The 22,296-nt window shown below is 37.3% G+C and overlaps 2 protein-coding genes across 2 annotated transcripts in view; both read left to right on the top strand.

Moving 5' to 3' along the window:
* LOC109046925 (unconventional myosin-XV-like) overlaps window positions 1–4,384 on the top strand; it is a 38,043-nt gene extending 33,659 nt beyond the window's left edge. Inside the window, exons 58-65 of the mRNA XM_042720154.1 lie at window positions 72–150; window positions 247–343; window positions 968–1,128; window positions 1,284–1,417; window positions 2,573–2,706; window positions 2,797–2,930; window positions 3,519–3,659; window positions 3,812–4,384. Coding sequence (XP_042576088.1) covers window positions 72–150; window positions 247–343; window positions 968–1,128; window positions 1,284–1,417; window positions 2,573–2,706; window positions 2,797–2,930; window positions 3,519–3,659; window positions 3,812–3,913 — 982 coding nt within the window. The 3' untranslated portion in view covers window positions 3,914–4,384. The remainder of the gene's footprint in view (window positions 1–71; window positions 151–246; window positions 344–967; window positions 1,129–1,283; window positions 1,418–2,572; window positions 2,707–2,796; window positions 2,931–3,518; window positions 3,660–3,811) is intronic.
* Window positions 4,385–5,148: 764 nt separating this feature from the next.
* Window positions 5,149–22,296, top strand: part of LOC109046926 (lethal(2) giant larvae protein homolog 1-like) — a 38,958-nt gene continuing 21,810 nt past the window's right edge. Inside the window, exons 1-5 of the mRNA XM_042720157.1 lie at window positions 5,149–5,406; window positions 6,883–6,980; window positions 19,975–20,056; window positions 20,193–20,323; window positions 20,433–20,576. Of these exons, the coding sequence (XP_042576091.1) occupies window positions 5,326–5,406; window positions 6,883–6,980; window positions 19,975–20,056; window positions 20,193–20,323; window positions 20,433–20,576 (536 nt within the window). The 5' untranslated portion in view covers window positions 5,149–5,325. The remainder of the gene's footprint in view (window positions 5,407–6,882; window positions 6,981–19,974; window positions 20,057–20,192; window positions 20,324–20,432; window positions 20,577–22,296) is intronic.

Consider the following 22,296-nt stretch of genomic DNA (forward strand, 5'->3'; position numbering starts at 1 on the left):
ACACATTTTAATGCTAATTTTAGTGACATTTTCAGCAATTTCTGCTTAAACATACACAATCCAACATTTTCGGCTGGAAGGAGCTCCAAACGCCAGTTGTTTCTTCTTCCTGGTGGAATTGAACGCCATCTAAAGATCAAAACCTGCTCAGTATGTTGACTCTGTGATATTTAATGCAACTCGATCAATCATGTAATTCATTTAGTAGGAAAAATGTGATTCTAATTCATGTTTGTTACTTTGGAGGTGGCTTTGGATGCCATTGAAGAGCTGTGCTATGAGATGGGTCTACATAAACTTGAAGCCTTGGATGAATATGCTATATTTGTGGTCACAAACAGAGGTGAGATGACAAAAAGGAAAATACATAATCAAAATCTAATATCGGATTGTTTGTCGTAGCTGATATGGTAGTTCACTTATCTTAGGAAACGAAAGGGTCATTTTAACTTAAGAAACAGTTCACCTAAAGATGAAAATTTAATAACCCTCAGGTCATCCAAGAAGTAGATTAATTTGGGAACAGATCATGGGAACAGATTTGGAGAATTTTAGCATTACATCACTTGCTCACCAATGAATGGATGCACTGTAGTGAATGGGTGCCGTCAGAATTAGAGTCCAAACAGCTGATAAAAATGCCACAATAATCCACAATTAATTCACGTGACTTCATCAATGAATGTCTTGTAAAATTAAAAGTTTTTATCAACTCTTATTCTCACTGCACCCATTCACTGCGGAGGATCCACTGGTAAGCCAGTGATGTAATGTTACATTTCTCAAAATCTGTTCTGACAAAGAAACAAACTCATCTACATGAGTACATTTTCACAAAGAAACAAACTCATCTACATGAGTACATTTTCAGCAAATTTTCATTTTTGGGTGAACTCTTCCTCTAAGATGATAAAAGTGTTACAAAGACTGAAAGCTGTTTTCTCATGTGTGGTCACTTTTTCTCCAGGTCAGAATGTTTGCCCTCTAAACAAAAGGGAGTACATCTTGGATGTTGCTACAGAAGCTGAACATGTTGATAGCAACTACAGTCTGTGGTTTCGAAGAGTGATCTGGACGCAGCCACTGAAGTTTGACAATGAGCTCGGAGTCACTATGCATTACAATCAGGTAAATCAGCCAGACTGATTCAATTTCCCAGACATTCCTTTCATGTTCTGTGCTGCTTATTGCGCAAGTTACAAAGATCTGAGGCATTTGTTCTCGATTTGTTCTAAGTTTTCTCTGTTCAGGCTACTAATCTGATCTTCATTCACATTTTACAGGTGTCCCCTGACTACTTGAAAGGGCTGCTCAGTGTTGTCCCACAGGGTAAAGCCAGTGAGCAGCAGCTTCAGCAAGTGTCAAAACTGGCAGCTCTTCAACATCGTGCCAAGGACTCGATCTACCTGCCCACCTTGTAATGCAATTAATCTGACTGACATCATATCCTGAATTTATCAACCAGAGAAAGAACTGACTTATGTATCAATGAAAAGCTTAAAGGGGGTCACATTTACCCCACTGAACCAAATTACCATTGCACTTCATATGTGTGAACAGATTACTATACATTTTAATCCTTATTCACATTTATTATAATTAACCCTTCAAAAGTTTGGGTCTGTAAGATTATTCATTAAGGATGCATTAAATTGATCAAAAGTGAAAGTAAAGACATTTACATTACATTTACATTTAGTCATTTAGCAGATGCTTTTATCCAATCAAAATCAACAAAAGAGCAATGATATACAAGTGCTAATACAAGTCTTAGTTAGCTTAACGTAGTACACGTAGCACGTTTTTTTTAAATTATATAATAAATATGTAGAAAATAGATAGAACAGACAAAGAATAGAGCAAGCTATAAAAGACATTTATAATGTTACAAAAGATTTTTGTTTAAAAATAAATACAGTTCTTTTTATTTTTCTGTTTATCAGAGAAAAAAGTGGTATCCTCAGAAATATTAATATTAAACAGGACATCTGTTTTCAATATTGATAATAATGAGAAATGTTTCTTAAGCACCAAATCAGCATATTAGAATGATTTCTAAAGCATCATTTGACACTTTCAATGACTGGAGTAATGATGCTGATAATTCAGCTTTACCATCACAGGAGTAAATTGCATTTTCTACAATATTATATTATTAATGTATTTTTGATCAAATAAATGCAGCCTTGGTGGGTATATCTTGGGGACTTCTTTCAAAGCCCCAAATCTTTGAACTGTGGTTTGAGACATATATCAAGCTTGGTTGCCATCATTCTGGTCTCTTAATGAGATCGCTAATTGCCTGCTCTTCAAGCAGAAACTTGCAGGAAAATACAATCCCAGGGATCATTACTAGGTATGAGGGAGAAATGAGTCACTTTAAATAGATCTGTCCACATGTTAATTACTGTGCCAATGATTGTATATAGGTCAAATTCACAGTTATAAAAACAGTGTTGTGCTTGTAATTGTTCAGTTGGCCCCTGATGGAGAACAGCACCTGGCTGATGTCCCTCAGCTAATGTAAGTTACCTGTTCTATAGACTAACATTCTCTTGTTCTCTGCCGTCAGCCACGAGGTTCAGGAGTATATCCCCACCCAGCTCTTCGGTCTCCAGCGGCCCCAGCAATGGTTAAACATGGTGACCCAGCACATGCAGCAGGTGCAGGCCCTCACTCCTCATCAGGCCAGAGCACAGTTTCTGGGTGAGGTGCTGACCTGGGAGAACAGCCAGTGTGAAGACGCACTGCCTTTTATTCCAAACACTGATTGTTGTGCTTGTGTCTCTGTTTCAGGGCTCGTGAGTGCTTTTCCCATGTTTGGCTCGTCATTCTTCTACATACAGAGCAGCAGTAATAGTGCTGTCGACACCCCGTGTATACTGGCTGTCAATCAAAATGGTCTGAACTTTCTAAGAAAAGATACTCATGTAAGTTTAACCCCTTCCAATGCTTACTAAAAGCCTAACCTCAGGACTTTTTGGCCAGTGTTTTTAGGCTGTATCTCTAAAACTACAGCATATTTTAAAAAAATAGCTAACCTAAAAATCAAAATTTAGAAAGCCATATGTTTAAAATTACTGGAGGGTGAGTAAATGAGTCTCTTATGCTCATCAAGGCTGCTTTTATTTGATAACAAATACAGTAAGAACAGCAATATTGTAAAATGTTAAATGCAGCCATTACTCCAGTCTTCAATGTCACATGATCCTTCAGATGCCATTTTAATATGCTGATTTGCTGCTTAAGAAACATTTCTTATTATTATCTACATTATTATTATTATTATTATGTTTGTGTGAGATACAGACTTGAATGACATTGTTAGAAGTTTTTTTGTTGTTTAATTTATGCAAACAAAAGTATGCAATGATTCAAATATGTCATCTGCTTTGAAACTGCTAAAGTGTCCATTTGACTGTATATTTCCAAAGATTTGCAAATTTATCTTCATTTCCTCCCATGATATTATATAACAGTCACGTATAGACGTCACAGCTGTTTTCAATGTTCTTCAGGAGCCGATGGTGAAGTTTCCGCTGAAGGAGGTCCAGTCCACCCGTACACAGAGGCCCACAGCTGGCTCCAGTTACCCATATGTGGAGATAATGCTGGGTGACCTGATGTCTCAACGCATTACACAGTTACAGCTGGACCAGGTATGGACTTTGGAATATATGATCGCAAATCATCACATAATCTAATCGTGTAATATCTGCTCATTTTGATGCCCTTTTAAGGTGTGTTGTTAATTTTCACTGGGCCTGTGTGGGCGGAGCTTATTATACTATATTATATATTGTATTTACAGAGTCTTGAGCTGTGCCGTGTTATCGCCATGCATATGGAGAACCTGCTGTCAGTACGAGAGAAGAGACTTACTCTGCCGCCCAGCGAAATCACTCTGCTCTAGCATCCCTTCTCACAGATGATATTTATTATTACTTTTATGGCAATAATTGCAGTCAGACACTATTAAACTCCTACATGTCGAAAGCCAGCTGTCGTTATTGATAGTGCAATATGCCTGTTTGCAATTTCAAAACCAAGTTCCAGGATTAGCTTGTTATGCACAATAATTTGCATGCATTCTGTTAGGTTGAACATATGGGCCTATAATTGAAAACAGCATAGTACTACCTCTAGTTCTGGAGACGTGATCAGCAAGACTTTATTTTTGTATGAGAGAGAGGGAAACACCTTTTAGCCACTAGTTTTAAAGTTCCTCTCTTAAATACTGATTTGCACTATTTGAGACTATTGTATGTTTTAAATATTTCTATATTGTTTGCATTTATGTGTCATGTGGATGTGAATGGGAAATGAACTATATGCACAATGAATGTAGGTTTAATATGAAGTCTTTATTCTAAATAATAAAGAAAATCACAACTGACCTGTGTTTTCATCCAAATGTGTATTATTTATTTACAGTAGACGCAAAATTTGAGGAATCATACATTGAATAATATATTTTAAAAAGCAGCATTATTATTATTGAATAAAACAAAAACTATTAAAAAAAAATTTGTTAATTGAAATAAAGCTTAAATAAATTACAAATCAATATAGAATAAAATACATTAAATAATAAAATAAAACATATAAATATTACAAACTAAAACATTGTAAAGGTCACCTGGAATACATTTAGGCTGAAGCACTGAAATTAGTAGCTGGTAATAAATAAAAGCAACATAAAATACATTTTAAAAGTGAAATAAAACTAAAACTATAAGAATAATTTAAATATTTAATATAATTATAATACATGACAAAACACATAATTAAAAATTAAACTAAATTTAAAAGGAAATGTAAAAATAAAAGTTAATTAAAAATTGTCATAAAAACTTTAATTGTATGCAAATAATACTGAAATAACATGATTTGATTTGTTGTTTTCTCCATGCAAACGAAATCGAATTGCTGCCAGGCAAATAAAACATGTGAGTACTAGAAAAAATGCACTGTAAGTCGCTTTTAAATGCATAAATGTAAATGTAAATGTAAGTAAAGCTAATCCAGCCGAATCCTGATCCGTGTTTTCCACACGCACGCTGGCGGTGGGCGTGGTTTGGCGAATTGGTCACAGATTCTTGCATTCTGATTGGCTCTCCCAAGACGTGAATCCTGTAAACTTGCCCTGTGGTCAAACTGCAGAAACACGGAGCTAAAAACTTGCACGGCTTGTGGAGTGGATACAAAAGAAACTGGAGCTTGCATGAAGAATCACATTGTTTCTCTGCACCGATTCACGCCTAACGGCATTTATATCAATCTGAGACGGCGCGGGCTGTGATACTTCTCTGATTCGGCTTCAGGATGATGAAGTTCAGGTTCAGACGGCAGGGAAACGACCCTCATCGTGAGAAAATCAAACAGGATCTGTTTGCATTCAATAAGGTATGTGGGATACATAGCGTTGGGTCTCCTCTCTCTCTCTCTCTCGAGCATGCATGCGGTTTCGGGTCGCATTGAAAAAGACTGAAAGAACATTTAATTCAAGCAAATGTATTCGCACTTGACTTACTGTGAACGTGTTCTATTTCATTTACTTTCTCTGTATTAACATGCAACTGCTAATATGGCAATGGTTTGCAACTATCATAGCCAGATATGACAATATAAGCGCATGAAAGTTGTTTGAAACAGTAGCTTTTATTTTCGTTAGTGCACAGTTGGACTTTTATGGCTTCAAGAGAATGAGAAATATGTTGCGTTTGCGTGTAATATTCATCTTCATCAATGGAGCTCATTAAATCAGATCGAGCGTGCTGTCTATTGTGAGTGACCTCAAAGTTTTTTCATGTTTGTAACTTTAACCGTTACAAACCACCGATAATCGACTGACTTATATATATATATATATATAATATATAAAATTCACACAGACACACACACATATGTAGTTTATCATTTATGGTTATTTATTTTTAGTATTTTTACTAAAAGCGCTATTTATTTAGCTCAGTGAGTGGTTTATCTTGTTGAAAAATCAATAATGTTTGCTTATTTCTGTTTGTTATTGAGCCTTGAATGTATGCTGCAGTGGTGCTGGCAGCTTCAGGGTGATTGTGAGGATTTGTAGAGCTCTTAAATCATAATGAACATGAAAACTGCTCTCCTGCCAAAAACATAGAAAGTGTTTGATTGTAGGCTCTTTACGGATGACCAAACTCTGGCACCATTACAGCACAATCAAATATTTCTTCCCTCCTCCTCAGTGTAAAGGAAAACAGGAGGAAATGAGAGATCTCATAATATGCATGCTTTTAGAGTAGCCTTTTAAAGTCCCCACTTTTGTTCATTTCTCAAATGCTGCTGATGACATTTATCCACAGATGGTTTAGGAAAAACAGAGCGGCGGTTTCATGCTGATGAAGCGTCATGACACTGTGTGTAATGTTACAGGAAGGTCCTGTTATTTATCATGTCACACTTTGTCAACCTGTGAAAAGAGATCTGCATCATTCGGCCAACTTCAAGCCTGGTTTTGCTTAAATTTGTGTGTTAATTTAAGGGGACATTTTTAGTTTCTGCAAATCGCTTTTGATGGCTTGTGAAGATGAATTTGACATTGTCTGTCAAATCTACTAGAGTTCCTTCCTTGCTATTTTTGGTTCTGCATTGCTTATTTTTGTGCTTTTTTTTTTTTGTAAAAACAAGGAAATCCCCTTCCTGACAAGACTACTGCACTACTGAATAGATCTACTGCATTGTTAATTGTAGCATCAGGGCTCATTAGAGGTCAATGAAGTATGAACAGATTTCTTTTTTAAACTCCGCAGAAAAAGATGGATTTCAAAAGTCTATATGATGCACATTACACGTTAGTTTAAATTCTGAATGTGTGATTTCCTCTTTTCTTCTTTTACTCAGACAGTTGAACATGGATTCCCAAACCAGCCGAGTGCTTTGGCCTATGATCCCAAACTGCAGCTTATGGCCATTGGAACTAAATCAGGGGCCATCAAAATGTATCCTTTTGTGAGTGCTTTCCTCAAATAGAGTGGATGTAGATTCATTATTTTGTTAATATACACTACTGTGTAAATGTTTGGGGTCAGTAAAAGTCACAGTAAAGACGTTTACATTGTTACAAAAAAAGTTGATTTCAAATAATTGCTGTGCAGAATTATCTATTTATCAAAGGATCTTAAAAATGTTTCACAAAAACATGAAGCAGCACTACCGTTTCCAACTGTTATAATAATAGGACATTACTATTATTTTACAATGTCACTGTTTTAATGTGTTTTGGTCAAATAAACGCAGCCTTTCTGAGCAAAAGAGGCTTCATTCAACAACATTAGCTAAATAATCTTACTGACCCCAAACACTTGAACTGGAGTCTATATCTACTCTATAGTGTGTCTAAACTTTTGTAAGAACCACTGGCAGCACCAGCTTCTTAAGTGTTATAATATTAACATTTTTACATCCTTGGTTTGGTAATTTTGATTTAGATCAATGATACAATGCAGTGAGTGAATGTGCTAGTTTGTGGTTCACTGATTGTGATTAATTACTCTGGATGTATGGCTCTGCTGTGCTGGAGACTTGAGTCGTCTGCCTTTGTACACAATGTGACTCATTACATGTTATGCTGGTCCTCTAAAACTTGGTACTTTGAAAGCAAACTTTTCTAAATTGTCATAATTATAGTCGACACTGTCCAGGCCTGAATCTTTGAGTCTGTAGTGGGTAGAAGGAATGTTTAGGAGGATACCATCAGAATAAAGTGTTGAGAGACTCTTCTGGTGAGCTGTTATGATCTAGTCCTTCTGAACCGGACAGGTCAGACAGGCCTAGTATCATGGAATACATCCAACATTCTTCCACAGCCACGCTTGCTTTTTTTTTTTTTTTTTTTTCTGTGATGGAAGCTGAGATACGGGCAGAATCAGTGATGATATAATGATTGTGGTGGTACAGTACAGGTCTTTGAGCTTTAGGAGGCTGGTAGTGTCAGGCACAGCCCAGCTGAGAGACGCTCAGTATGCAGCCTTGACTCACTCGGGGTTGGGTGGGGTGGGGTGGGGGGGGTAGCTCTGGGACGGCCTGATCTGACAACCTGCCACTCACCAGATCTGAGCTAATATCTGTCAGCACTTACAAACTAATGCCTCATCCATCAGATGAGAAAACTTATGATGGAGAGAGGACAGGGACTGGTCGGTGTACATAAAGAGGGTGTTCTGAGGTTGAGTAATGAGAGGTTTGGCTTTGGAAGCATTTCCTCTGATTGGGTGTTGGAGGGGGTGTGATGAGAGATCAAAGTTTGGTTTACCCAGTCTGACTCCATCCTTTTTAAAACTGCATGTCTTTGAATAGCATTTGGGAATATAGTATTAGTTCAGTGTTGGCGAATTTCTCTCTCCTGTCATCAAGAGTTCTCTTTGAGAGACTTTTAAGTTCTGTTCAGACGTTTCCACATTATTTTTTTTTAACAAGGTAATATAAATGACTTGGTGTCATGCTAGCTTGTTTTGAGAAAAAATCTGCGGAATGCATTTAAACATGGTACAGTTATGCTAAAGCATAATCAGATTAGCCAAAATATTGAATAATCCAAGAGATCCCAGAGCTTTTGATTTTAGGACCCTGCTAGAGAGATATGATCAATCTCAAGACCTGCTGAAAATGTTTTACAGTCAAATATGAGTGGGAAAACTAAAGGTAGTTAAATGTTTTTTTTTTATTATTATTTTCCCTGTCATAAGGCTTGTAGTAATCTACGAAAATAAGGATAAACCTGGAGACTTGGCTTTGAGCTATACAGATAAACAGGAAATATATTTTTTCTTTCTTGATGCTGCAGCAGGAGCGGCTTTATGGCTCTATTAAACTAATAAATCATTGACATGGAACTTGCACATCAGTAAGTGAGTCATATGTTGGTTCAGTAGCTGGATTTAGTGAGTTCATTCAAATAAGGATTTGCCAGACTGATTCGAATCACTGACTCTTTTTGAACGCTTCATATTAAATTTGCGATAGATGTTTTCTGTATTTTGAGGTACGTCTGAGTCTAATGGATAAGTTGAGTTTTTCTTTATTTTTATGCATGCTGTGTGTTGATTGATGTATGCATAAACACATAAGTTATGCCCACCAACAAACTAATTAATTTGACGTGAGCTGACATGTACACGTGAACTACTCTCACACTTTGCGTTAAGCGCAATTTAAAAACTGTTGTAATTAAGATTCATGCAATCAGTGGGGGATGTGCACTACATTGTGATATTAAGGTCTTTCCAGTTCTGTGCATATATGCTGAATTGTATGTGTGTTGATTCCATGTTGGCCTGCTTATGTCTTTCTGCACTCCTGTCTTTAATTCAATAAGTGCAGAAGACCCAGGATCTTTTCCTATGGGTCATGCGTAAACTTGGGCTGAATCAATAGCCATATCCTGCTGGATGAAAAAACTAGCAAGTTCTTTATGAACAGCTTATAAATTGAACACAGCATACAGCCGTCCAACATTTTATCAGTTCCTGCTGAGTTATTTGATTAAGCTGTCAGTGCTTCCTTCATTAGTTTCGAGAAAACTGGAACGCTGCTGTGGTTTGATAAGCTCCATTTTATCTGGATTGGTTCCAGCTCCAGATGTGTGGTTTGCACATCAAAGGCTAGATTGCTGTGATGTGCATAGCTCTACAGCCCCGGTCATCTCTATGTCAGACACCAGAACGACCAAGTCTGAGGTGCGTCTGATCAAGGGTGCTGTCATCAGAGTTTGTCATTAGCCATTAACAGAAGCTCTGGATTCATTTATTCTGTGACAAAGCCATTAACCGTACCATTAAAGTACCTGAAGCTGAGGTTTGTACTTGTTTTTTTTTTAATGATTGTATTTTAAGGTCCAGATAGATATTAGCAAGCCATGTGCAGGTAAACATTCCAGTTTAACTAAATAATGGAAATCAGGGTGGGTTATGAAATTAAGTATTTATTTTTATGCCATTACTGTTACAGGCATTTTGAACATAAGCTTTTAAATCCAGACAGTTTTATGAGCCTGTATATCATATATTTTTTTTTAAATAAAACATTTGCTGACCTTTTGAAAGCTTGCATCTAAATGAGATGTTTACAGTTGCCTTTTGTTTCTTGGCCTCAGTTTAGTGAGTAATAGGAGCTTGTCTGATCATAAATGTGTCTCCGCTGCCACCACAAATTGAGGCGCAATGGTGGGTACTATATTTTAAAGCTAAAGGGGAGGACAGACGAGGGGGTTTTAGCAAGGCGAAGTGGAAAGTAATGAGACTGCTGGGACAGAGGAGCTGTTGGAAGTGCGGGGTTCACTCCTAAAGAATGCATGTGGCTGTGCCCTAAGTTCACCCTCTGCTGTAAGAGGACATTCCTCTGCACTTCTGTTGCTGGTCCTCATCTCAAAGACGTCTTTTGAAATGGTTTCCCGGGCCACCGCTGGAGCAGGCTTGTAATCAGGATGTGCTTCAGATTTTAGTAGCGACAGCTTTTGTGATTGACAGTGTCTGGCAGGCTGAGCCATGTAACTGTCAGAAATGCTGCTTCTGTTGTCGGTTTTGGCTGTGCTGAAATGAGGTGCGGTCCTCAAAATGAATTTCTGTCATGTCTATGGCACCCCCCTCATTTGCTCACTCCGTGCACATTAGAGCTCATTAACCTAATCTTAACAGGCTCCATTTATACTCCAATATCACAATTGATATGAATGATCTTCGGCTGCAACAAAAAGAGGTCAAGTGTAAAGCATTTGTTGGTAGAAGATCCCTAAGTAGTGATGTCCAAGTTCTTTCTTTTCTTTTTGGACAGGTAAGGAAAATAATTGTGTAAACCACTCTGTAAAACTCAGTAGTATCAGTGTAAATTACAATTTAAATTGTAATTTAAAATGTGCTGATCCACATCAATAGATGGCAGTGCAGCGTCTAACACCACTGTGGTATCAGTATTTAGAGCACACAAAGAACAGCAATGATAATGCGAGCTAAAAAAAACACAGAGTGCATCTTTAATACAGTAAAATAATTACTTCAAGAAGAGTTTTTTGGCTCAGTAGTTGAAATTATTTTGATATTGGAATAGAATTACATGTTTAGATGTCAGTGTGGTTTTGAAACAATTCCAGTGTCTGTGGTAATATGCTAAACCATAAAATGACTATAAAAAAGATGATTTAAACAACTTTATAGCTCCTATAATTCAAGTTTTAAAAAGTCTTAAAAAATGATACCATTACATTTCAGCCTTTAAACCATTTTCAGTCAAAATTATAAAGCCTTAAATGGAAAAGAAAAGAAAATGGCATTGGAATTTTATTTCTGGAAGACAGTCATTCTTCCCTTTAGAGATGCATTCATATAAATTCCCAGAGTCCTCGTATTTGTATGAATTGGATGGATAGCTTGTTTTAGTGTGAGAATGGCAAATTTTTATGAAAGGCAGTGTATTTGCCAGTATGTTTATTTCTTCAAGCAACAGCTGTAAAGTATTAAATGGTTAGTGTACCAGAAGGGAATTATTAGTCATGAATTTTGTGAAATCTAATCTACGGAGGAGCAGCATATCTACATCCCAGTGTTAACTGACCCTACGCAAAACCCCGCCACGACATTCAACAAGCCATGGTGCTCTCACGCCACACCAATTGTTCTCACACAGTGAAAAATACATCGTGAAGCAAAGAGGAAAGTGACAACATGCAGACAGACAAGACAGAGCAGCTTACTTTTAGCATGAAACAAAGTCTCTGCTTTTAAAACTTTGTCTCTTGCCTGTTAACCGATCATTTCGTCCTCTTTACTAATTATTATAGCACAAAATAAACGTGAATGAACATCAGAAGGTATCTTATTTCAACCACAGAAAGACTCCAATACACACCATTTTCAAGGTCATGTCCACTGACGTTTAATCTACTTTCCTGTCTGGTTTGTTTGTCAGACAAAATGGCAGATTCGGCATTATGATTGGTCGGATCGCCTGTCAATCAAACTCCCTACAAAGAGTGAATTAATCCACCATCCTTTTCTTTTTTCTCTTATAAACTATAGACCAATTTATCAACACAATCTTTTGCAATGTAGATTACTATTTCCTAACTACTCACCCTTACCCTATGCAGCTGCTGAGGTGGGCAGTGTGAATAATGTAAACTATTAAATCTGTATGCATGCCAAATAAATGCAAGCTGCTTTCACATGTGAAACAAGCCCAGGGTCGTCACGACTAGTACCAAAAAACATTAGTGGGAGAATTAATTGACTAGTCAGAACAACCCTTACAGGGTTTTTCTGCCTCCTAATTTAACACATTTCTTTGTATTTGGTATGAATCATCTGCCAGGAATATTACTAAACACACATTAATGTCTAAAGTTGCTCTTCTGTGTTAATTATGCCACTAATGTGCTGTGACTTTTAAAGTGGACTTGATATAATTCTTGGAAGATCTTTAAAATGTCAGTCGTCTTTCCTATCATCTGTCGTCTTCTCGATCAAGTTCAGTAGCTCTGCGTAAGTGGATCTGTATGCATGGAGTCTTATCCTAGAGCGCTAGCTATCCGTTTTTTCTCTCCCGGCGGCATTACTGCAGTTCTCTGATCTGAGCCAGGAAGTTTGCATCTATGCCACTGCAAACACTCAAACATTTGTCTGGTCTAGAGGCATAGCCTTATCACAACTTTTAGTTTGGCAGATTGCCTCATGGAAGACTGATGCTCTCACATTTCACATTCTCGCATAGGGATGTCCTCTCTTCTGATTGAACACAGCTGAGGAAACACTCCAACGCCTCTTCATAGGTTCATTCATAACTGCTCTGTCTGTTGCTGGAGCCGTTCCTTCCCAATAGTTTTAGATGGTGGTGCTGAGGGAAGTTTAAATGTCTCTTTGCACATCTTTTCTCTCATGTGTCTCAGCCTAAAGCCATTAGTATTCTGTTGTGAGCCTCACGGACACACACAGGGAGCTCAAAATCAGTCCCCTTCCCCCCCATAGTGCACTTCAGTGGCCAGTAAGCAATCTATAGACCTTTGGAAACTCGAATAGTGAAGAAGACTCATTGAATTCTGTTTTATGCTCATTGCTGCCAAACCTTTCTACTTAAAGGGCCTCAATTTATTTATGAATTGTGGCAAGTTACTGGATGGGAAAGGGTTTGCTTGTGGCTTCTTTTATAAGGACCTTCGCCTGTTTTGGAAATAAGCAGAACAGGCACAGGAATCTCCTTCCAGTCATTTAATCAGTTGTGACATGAACTGAAAATGGCCATGCACTATGGGTAACACAAAGTTCACGGTTCAGTCTTTGTTGCTAACACTACAGTTTCTAGAACTGCTTGCTAAGCCAAAGTTCAGCTGGAGCTGCTGTATGTCAAACATTTCATCATTTGCTGCCTTTTTTTTTTCTTTTTAGAAGGAATCTCAGATTGCGTTCATGCATCTCAAATCAGATGATACTTTTAAGCAATGTTATACAAGATTAACAAGTGACTTTGTATCTCAGAAATGGTGGATACTGTGTTTTAGCGTAAACAGTCTGGCTTTCGTCCATCATTCAGTGACTCATTCAACAGGCATCACTTGAATTGTTTTTTTTTCTTTTTTAGAGAGAACCTCCATAATTACTTAGGTTTGTCTCTTCAATATAGGACAATGTATGTTTACTGCATTAGACTTCGGACACAGTGTCTGCTGTTTGTCACTATTCAGACCGTGAAATTGCATTATCCTTTGCTAACTAGTTGTTAGCGCTTGAGTGAGTAATTGCCGAGCATTGTTGGGAGTATGTGGAGAGGAGATGGTCGGTGTAGGCCCTCCGAGAGTGTGTTTGGCTTATGTTGTGAGAGCAGTCTGGGGCCCTGGAAGGGAGTTCTGATTGTTACATGACTTTGACATGTTAAAACTCTCTTTTGTGGTAATGGAGAGGGTGGAGAGTAGCTATAGTGTGGCTAAATATTTATATTATTTGGATCATGATGAATTTAAGTAATTTATTTTGAGTGTGTTGTTTCCTATGGGAAATGTATGCCTAATTGCATTGAATGTGCACTTAAATTATAATTAAATTATATGTATTACTTGCAGATAAGATAATGTCAATGTAATAATGTTAATGATATGAAAGGCCGCTTAAGTGTATACTTAAAGAGTGTACTTTCATGACCTCTTTCACTTAAAGTGTTAGTTCACCCAAAAATTTAAATTATGTCATTAATGACTCACCCTCATGTCGTTCCAAACCCGCAAGACCTCTGTTCGTCTTCGGAACACAGTTTAAGATATTTTAGATTTAGTCCAAGAGCTTTCTGTCCCTCCATTGAGAATGTATGTACGGTATACTGTCCACGTCCAGAAAGGTAATAAAAACATATTCAAAGTAGTCCATGTGACATCAGAGGGTCCGTTAGAATTTATTGAAGCATCGAAAATACATTTTGCTCCAAAAATAACAAAAATTACGACTTTATTTAGTATTGTCTTCTCTTCCGGGTCTGTTGTGAACGCGACTGCTGTGACTGTTGACGTACAACGCTGCTGACGTGTTTTCTGGTGCGCCCAACAACAAAGAAAACACGTCAGCAGCGTCGTACGTCAGCGGCATCACTGCAGTGTTGTGAACCCGGTTTTCATCCAAAATATCTTAAATTGTGTTCCGAAGACGAACAAAGCTTTTACGGGTTTGGAACGACATGCGGGTAAGTGATTAATGACAAAATTATCATTTTGGAATGGAGTATCCCTTTTAAATTCTTTTGAGCAGTACTTATTTGTTCAAGTAAGCTAGTTTCATTTTCACAAGAGGTATGCAAAAATAAATTTGTTGTATGCTCACCCTTATGTTATTCTGAACTCTTCGACATTGTTGTAAAACACAAAAGGAGATGTGTTGGGGGAAAAATATTCTATACAATAAAAGTTTCTCTTATATCTCTAAACCCGAACACCTGCTCAGGTACTGGATATCCAGATTAGCAATTTAAAAGGAAAATTTTCAGGTTTGTATAGACTAGGATCTGTTTCTGTTTGCATTACTGTAAACTCTGTCTTCTTTGGCTATAATATTTATAATCTTGATCAAATTAATTTGCATTGCGGAGTCTTATTGGCATCTAATACTAGTTTGACTTTCATGGATTACTTGAGGGGGGGAAAAAAGTGATTTTTACAATGTTTTTGAGCTGTTTTGGATGCCTTCACTAGTTTAAAATTCATGTTCTTTGTGTTGTGAGAATATCAGGTTCTGTTTTTAGTTTCTGCTTGTTACTTCCAATGGAAACACTAGTATTCACGTGAGACGTAGCTAAAGGAAATTAATTCTGAATGCAGAATTCAGAGCCTGTCTGAAAGACGCTATGAGAGAAGATATAAAGGTCTCATATTAGATTGTCTAACACATAAAAGCCTGCATGACAAGGACAGAATTTCTTGTCAAAGTTGTCAAACGGGTCGTGATGAATCTTAAAAAATGGTTCACCACAAACAGGAAATCCCTTTTTTTTTCTTCAACAAACCAAAACAATGCTGTGCCCTGCTCAGAGTGCAGCCATTTCGTGGTTTGTAATCTCTCCGGACCATTAGCAATGCACTGAGGTGGGTTGGCTCAGAAAGGACAGTTTAATTCTTATTTTATTGACTGTAGGGAGAGTTTAAGCGGGGGAAAAAATGACAGGGGCTCTCTGTTCATGTTAATGACCTGGGGAGTAATCACAGCTGAGTGTGAGAGAACTTTACAGATGTTTCTGCTTCTCTGTTTAATTCCCACACTCAACACAGAGGCCTTGCACTCCCAGCATGCTTCACACACCTTTCTGTGCTCTATGCTTGGACCTTCTTTTTTTTTTTCTAACTCACTTATTGTGTCCATTTTCTCCCTTTTGATCATCTCCGCCACTTCTTTCTCTGTCTTCCCTTTTTCTCTGGCTATTGTGCAGGAGCATGACGTAATCCTTAATGGAGAGGAGCTGATCAAAGGGACACATCCTACTTAACTGCCATTCTATGGACTTTCTCCAGTGCAGTCCAATTCATATTGTGTATTGCTTCATCCTTTAGAGGTTGTTTTTGTATTATCCTTTATAATAATTAGGGATCCTCTGATCCACGTTTTTCACCTCAAATACAGATTCCGATACCTAGGGTTCAGTATTGGCCGATACCGTTCCGTGCTATTTGTATTATTATAAAATCCATTCATTAATAACATTCAAGAATGTGTTTATATTTTACTTAATAGCATTTTTTTTAATAAGGCAACAACATATGATAGATACGACAGGACAAAACAAATACAGTGCAGCATGAAGTGCTTACAATCTGCGCATCCGGTGTGTAGAATGATGCGTGCAGAATGATGCATAGTGTATTATATCTGTGCAACAGTTATTAAGACTTACTTTTAACAGTTTTAAATTTCAGTTACTGTGCACGTCTTTTCTATGCCCGTGTTTTGTTCTCACAGACACCCAGTAGCAAGTAACAAAACAACATTAAACTCTGGCAAGAAGATAATGACCTTTTTGCAAAATCATAGAAATGTATTTACAAATCAAGTATGATAATGGGAATACAGAATGATCTTGGAGAGAGCTTTACTGAGCTGACTGACATTACCGAATGTGACCAGGGTTTAAAGGCTGAACGAATGACTGACAGCCACAGCAGAAAAAAGTGTTTGTGTGAACTTTAATGTAAGGACTAAAATATTCATATTTATCTTACATTAAGCTACCGTTTGGCTTCAGAACTAACACAGAATAATTCGCACAATCGAAAAAAAAAAAGAAGAAAAATCTCGGATTTGGTTTGGCCCTCTCTGACCAATACCCGATCCGAGAAAAATGGCAGTATCGGAGCCAATACCGGATATGAATATCAGATCGGCGCATCCCTAATGATAATAATAATAATAATAATAATAATAATAATAATATAAACAGTAGTAGTAATATATTATTATTATTATTATTATTTATTATTATTATTATTATTATTTTAATTATTCATTAGCTCAAGTGCTACTGCATAGTGCTTGCAACACCAACGTCATGGGTTTGATTCCCAGGGAATACAAGAACTGCTGATAAAAGCAAATGCATTAATGGAAATTACAGTAAGAATGAAAATCCTATGGAAAGCAAGCTTTACTTCATGAGTGGATTTATATTATTTATAAAATGTTATACTACTATCTACTTTCTTATTACTATCATTAATTACTCTTACTACTATCACACTCATGTCATTCCAAATCTGTGATTTAAATCCAAGAGCTTTCTGACCCTGCATAGACAGCAATGTGACTACCACGTTCAAGGCCCAGAAAGGAAGTAAGGCCATTGTTAAAATAGCCCATGTGTCATCAGTGATTCAACAGTAACTTTTAGAAGCTACGAGAATACTTTTTGTGTCACATAGACTATTTTAACGATGTTCTTACTATCTTTCTGGGCCTAGAATGTGGTAGTTGTGTTGCTGTCTATGCAGGGTCAGAAAGCTCTCAGATATCAACAAAAATATCTTAATATGTGTTCCGAAGATTAAAAAAGGTTTTACGGGTTTGGAACGACATGAGGAGTAATTAATGATCGAATTTTTCTTTTTGGGTGAACTAACCCTTTTAAAAAAAAACTATGCAAAAACCACATTTGCATTACTTTTTTTCTTTCTGGTAACAAGGTTTTATGCAGGCAAAAATTGTTTAAGATACATAAACCATTTATGACCATTATCTGATGAACAACATTGTCTGAGATGTTAACATGACCTTTCATGTTGTCAGGTTGTTATGCATATTTGGTGTAAGATGTTACATGTTTCCCAGCTTTTGAACTTTTCATTGTGTAGCGTTTTTTTGGGGCATATGCGCCCCTTCTGCAAATAACAATATGCCTGTTCCTGTGTGACATAATCGAGATGCTGCCATGGCAACCAAGGGGACTTCAGAATGGAGCAGTTCGTCTGGGGTGCTGTTTCAAGAGCCTGGTTGTGTAAGACATTATGGGCTTGATTAGGCAGCAGCTGAAGTGGCTCTCAGAGCGCTGTGTGTGAGGTGGCTGGGTGACGTGCGGCAGTGCCACACAGTCTGAGCTTTTGTTCTGGACTCAGTCGAGCTGACAGTGTGTCCTGTGCTCCCCTCGCACCATGACTGCATCTCTTCTCATTAGTCTGAATCAGATGTACCTACCTTGCCTCACGAGCAAGTTTGCAGAGAGAAAAGGCCTGTGTTCAGAATCATGATGTCCAGTCCAACCCTTTCTAAATGAATCCAAAAAACAATGACATTTGGGTCCATATAACGAAAGTGACTGCATGAAAGTATTTATTATTAAATGTAAAAATAAAATAAATATTTTTTTATAAAAATATAGATATTAAATAAGATATATTTATTTAAAAATAAATAAATATTTGGAGGAGGTATGAACCCAGGTCTCTTTACGCACTTAATTAAAATTTCAGTCGTTAAATAGTTTCTTATTTTTCTTGAAGTGAGCCAACATTGCCCCCTCAATAAACAAACAAACAAAAAAGTGCATGAAACTGTTTGAAATGTTTGAAAATGTAATGTTACTGTTATTCAGCATACTTCAGTTCAATATTGTGTGCCAATGTATTTATCTTTTTGCTCTTTGGTCAAATAATAGCACTTGTTAAATGCTTGCAGTTTATTATTCATCAAGCTGGAATATGATGGTCAGGTATGGGGCATTAAATTGTGAAATAGAGTATTTAACACCGCGTTGTTGGGTTGCATACTGCACATTTTTGACACTATAGTTGGTCATCTTGGTAAGTGCATGCTTTGCATGGTACATACTATTAAATGGTATGCAATATGCATAGTTTGCCCTTCCAGACACACTCATGCTCTTATTGAAAAAAAAAAAAGACTTACTTTTAAAGAGCCTTTATCTTTCACCAAGGCCTTCTGAATTTAGTTATTCTGAGGATGTCTCTTTCTTCCTGCAGAGTTTGGATCGTTTTACGTGGATCAGATGTGACCTAGATATCCACTCTTTTGTTATAGAAGTGAAAGGCTGTGTAGTTCGGTAATGAAAAGCAGACTACAATAGCCATCCAGAAATCATTTGAGCAACGGTCTCTTCAAGAAAATCACGATCAGCTTTGCCAGCTGCTGTTGATGTCAAAAATGAAAAAGAGAAGTGGGAGATTTCTGCTTATTCTGGAGACATTTATGATCCGATTGAGTGTGGGCCAATCCTTTTGATTTGATTTTGGCTCAGTTCTTAGTATTTAGCTCAGTGGGCTGTTTAATGAGCATTATATGACTGTAATTAATTCCCTCAGAGAATCCTCTATTTCTTGAGTTTAAGTCATTGCACAGTGTTGCTTCATGATTTTTTTTTTTCCACCGCATTCAAATTTAGCTTTGATTGGCTTGATTTCATTTTGAAAGAAACAAGAATAAAAGTATGGACCTGCATGATATCGTGACCCATTGGAGCTAAGACATGGCAATAAGTGTCTTAAGTAGGGCTGAAACTATTCGATAAAATCAGTAATGAAATTCAAATTACATTTTTTAATTAGTCTCCTGTTGCAAAAACATTACCATTTTGCAAAACCTTTGTCATAACAACAATTAAGTGATTCAAAACCTGTGTTGCCATTAACTTTGAAAACACTGTAGAGCACACACATGTCCCTTAAAACAGAAAAAGAGACTTAAAGACAGTATCCAATGCTAGACATTAAATGTAGGTTTTTAATTAATCTTATGCAAGGCATATTTCTTGTAAACCGTAACTTAAAAATAATTGGAAGTCCCCTACTTCACAATACTTTTACAGTAAAGTCATACGCACAGTGTGCATAGCGAGCATTTCTAAAGACTTCAGTTTGCATGTTGTTTGAAGAGAGTAAGAATGAATATTTGATCAATTGAAAATATAATTGACTCAAAAATCGATTATGAAAGCCTAGTCTGAAGCTTTTTCCCTTGACTGCGCATTAAGATATGGGGCTCCTGGGGTGGAGATGACTGGACTTCATAAAGACACTGCTGCCGTCACTCAGATACACTTTCTCTATGGACAGGTAAGACCATGTTTCAGTCATTGTAGCTTATTAGGAGTCGGTGTGTGTGTGTTTTTGAAGTTGTAGAGGGCTTTTATTTTGAAAGTTGCCATTTGTGTCTTTAAACCATATGAGATGTTTTTTTTTCTGTTTGTAGGGGAGGATTCTTTCTTTGTTGGATGATAACACCATTCACCTATGGGAGATTGTGCAGAGAGAAAACCGATCACATTTGGTGGAGGTTCACAGCTTCAACCTGCCTGGCAGGCCAGGCATCGAGAGCACCAGGTAAGGTTTTGTTCCTTATTCTGGTTGCATTTCCCCACATTTGCTCAGTGATGCCTTTTGTCATCTTGTCCAAACCATGACCTTTATGTTGCTTGCTTCTCTTGTGTAGTGCGACACGTGTGACCGTCATGCTGTTGAAGCTGAGCTGTGATCTTCTTGCTCTGGGCACTGAAGGTGGCGGGGTGCACTTCCTGGAACTGCCCACCCTCACCTTGCTGAACAAGTCGCTGTTCCAGGATGAGATCATGCAGAGGTGAGAGCCGCCCTTCCAGGCTCCATATTGACCTTGTCATGTCATCAGCTCATCCAGATGTTACCACTTTACTATAGCTGCCAGAGTATGAAAAGGCAAGGTTTTTTGGGGGGCTCCGTTCAAATGTGCTTGTGTAAAACTGAAATCTGTTATATTACACCATATTACACAAGATTTTTAAAAGTCTTTTATGCTGTCCAAGGCTTCATTTATTTGATTAAAAAAAAATACAAATAATGTATGGGTCAAAATTATATAAAAAAATTTAGGTAAAAAATCATTAGGATATAAAAGGGTTACTCCACCGCAAAATGATAATTTTGTCATTAATCACTTACCCCCATGTTGTTCCAAACCCGTAAAATATTTTGGATGGAAACCGTGAGGTTTTCTTTAAGTAAAGATCATGTTCCATGACGATATTGTGTAAACTTCCTATCGGTGATATATCAAAACTTGATTTTTGATTAGTAATATGCATTGCTAAGGACTAAATCTGAACAATTTTAAAGGTGATTTTCTCAATATTTTGATTTTTTTTTTTGCACCCTCAGATTCCAGATTTTCAAATAGTTGCATCTCAGCCAAATATTGTCCTATCCTAACAAACTACACATTAATAGAAAGCATATTTGTTCAGCTTTCAGATGTACGTATGAACGTATAAATCTCAATTTCAAAGAATTGACCCTTATGACTGGTTTTGTGGTCCAGGGTCACATATGCTGATTTGCTGCTCAAGCAACATTTCTCATTATTATCCGAAAACAGTTGTGCTGCTTGATATTTTTTATATTTGATAAACTGTAATACATTTTTTCATGATTCTTTGAATAGAATTTTAAAATATTTTGTAAACATATAATGTCTTTATATATCTTCACTTTCATTTTTGATCATTTAAATGCATCCTTGCAGAATAAAAGTATTTATTAGTGTAACCCTAACCCAGTCTGCAACCACTATGAAAAGGATTTTCTGAATGTCTCTCAGGGGACAGCCGGTATTTTTTTAAGCCTCTGTGACTCAGGACGTCTACACTGGACTCTAATAAAGATGGCCGTGCAGACAGATTCCACAGCACTTACCTCATAAAATAAGCATTTGGGGACTCCCACCCCATCTGAGAGGACTGTGCATGAGGTTAATGAAGCTGCAGCAAGACCTTTTGTTTATTTTCTTTCCCTCCGAGCTGCTTTTGTCACCCTTCTCTTATACACTTTGAACTGGGAACGAATCAAAGTTCCTGATGTGCCCCTTGTTGCCCCCAGCTGTGGCTGTCTGTTACTGTCAGTAGGTTATATGCAGCTGGAGCTTTCCTGTCCCATTGCCAAGGCACAGACTTCCCACTGCCACAGTTAGACATTTGGAGTTCAGAAGGGCCTCGATCCTTGTGATCTGATGGGATCTTTAAGCTGCTGCTCTCCATTTGTTATTGTAAGGATAATACACTGTTCGTTAAGAAGAAACCTGTTTTTCCTAAAGGCTGTATTTATGTCTGCTACAAGGCAGGAAATCACACTAACTGTTCATCTTACTCTTTAAAGACGTTATTTAACTTGGAGATAAATTGCAGCTTTCCCAGTGTGCCCTTTTGCAGATATAGCCTGGGTGGCTAAATGTGGAGTTCATCTGCTTCTGAGAGACCTTGAACTGCTCATTAACTGAGCACAATTTAGGGTAATGGGCATCCTATCTGAGCCACTGGTAATAAGTATGT

Source organism: Cyprinus carpio, chromosome B3 (assembly GCF_018340385.1).
Source record: "Cyprinus carpio isolate SPL01 chromosome B3, ASM1834038v1, whole genome shotgun sequence".
Taxonomy (NCBI): Eukaryota; Metazoa; Chordata; class Actinopteri; order Cypriniformes; family Cyprinidae; genus Cyprinus; species Cyprinus carpio.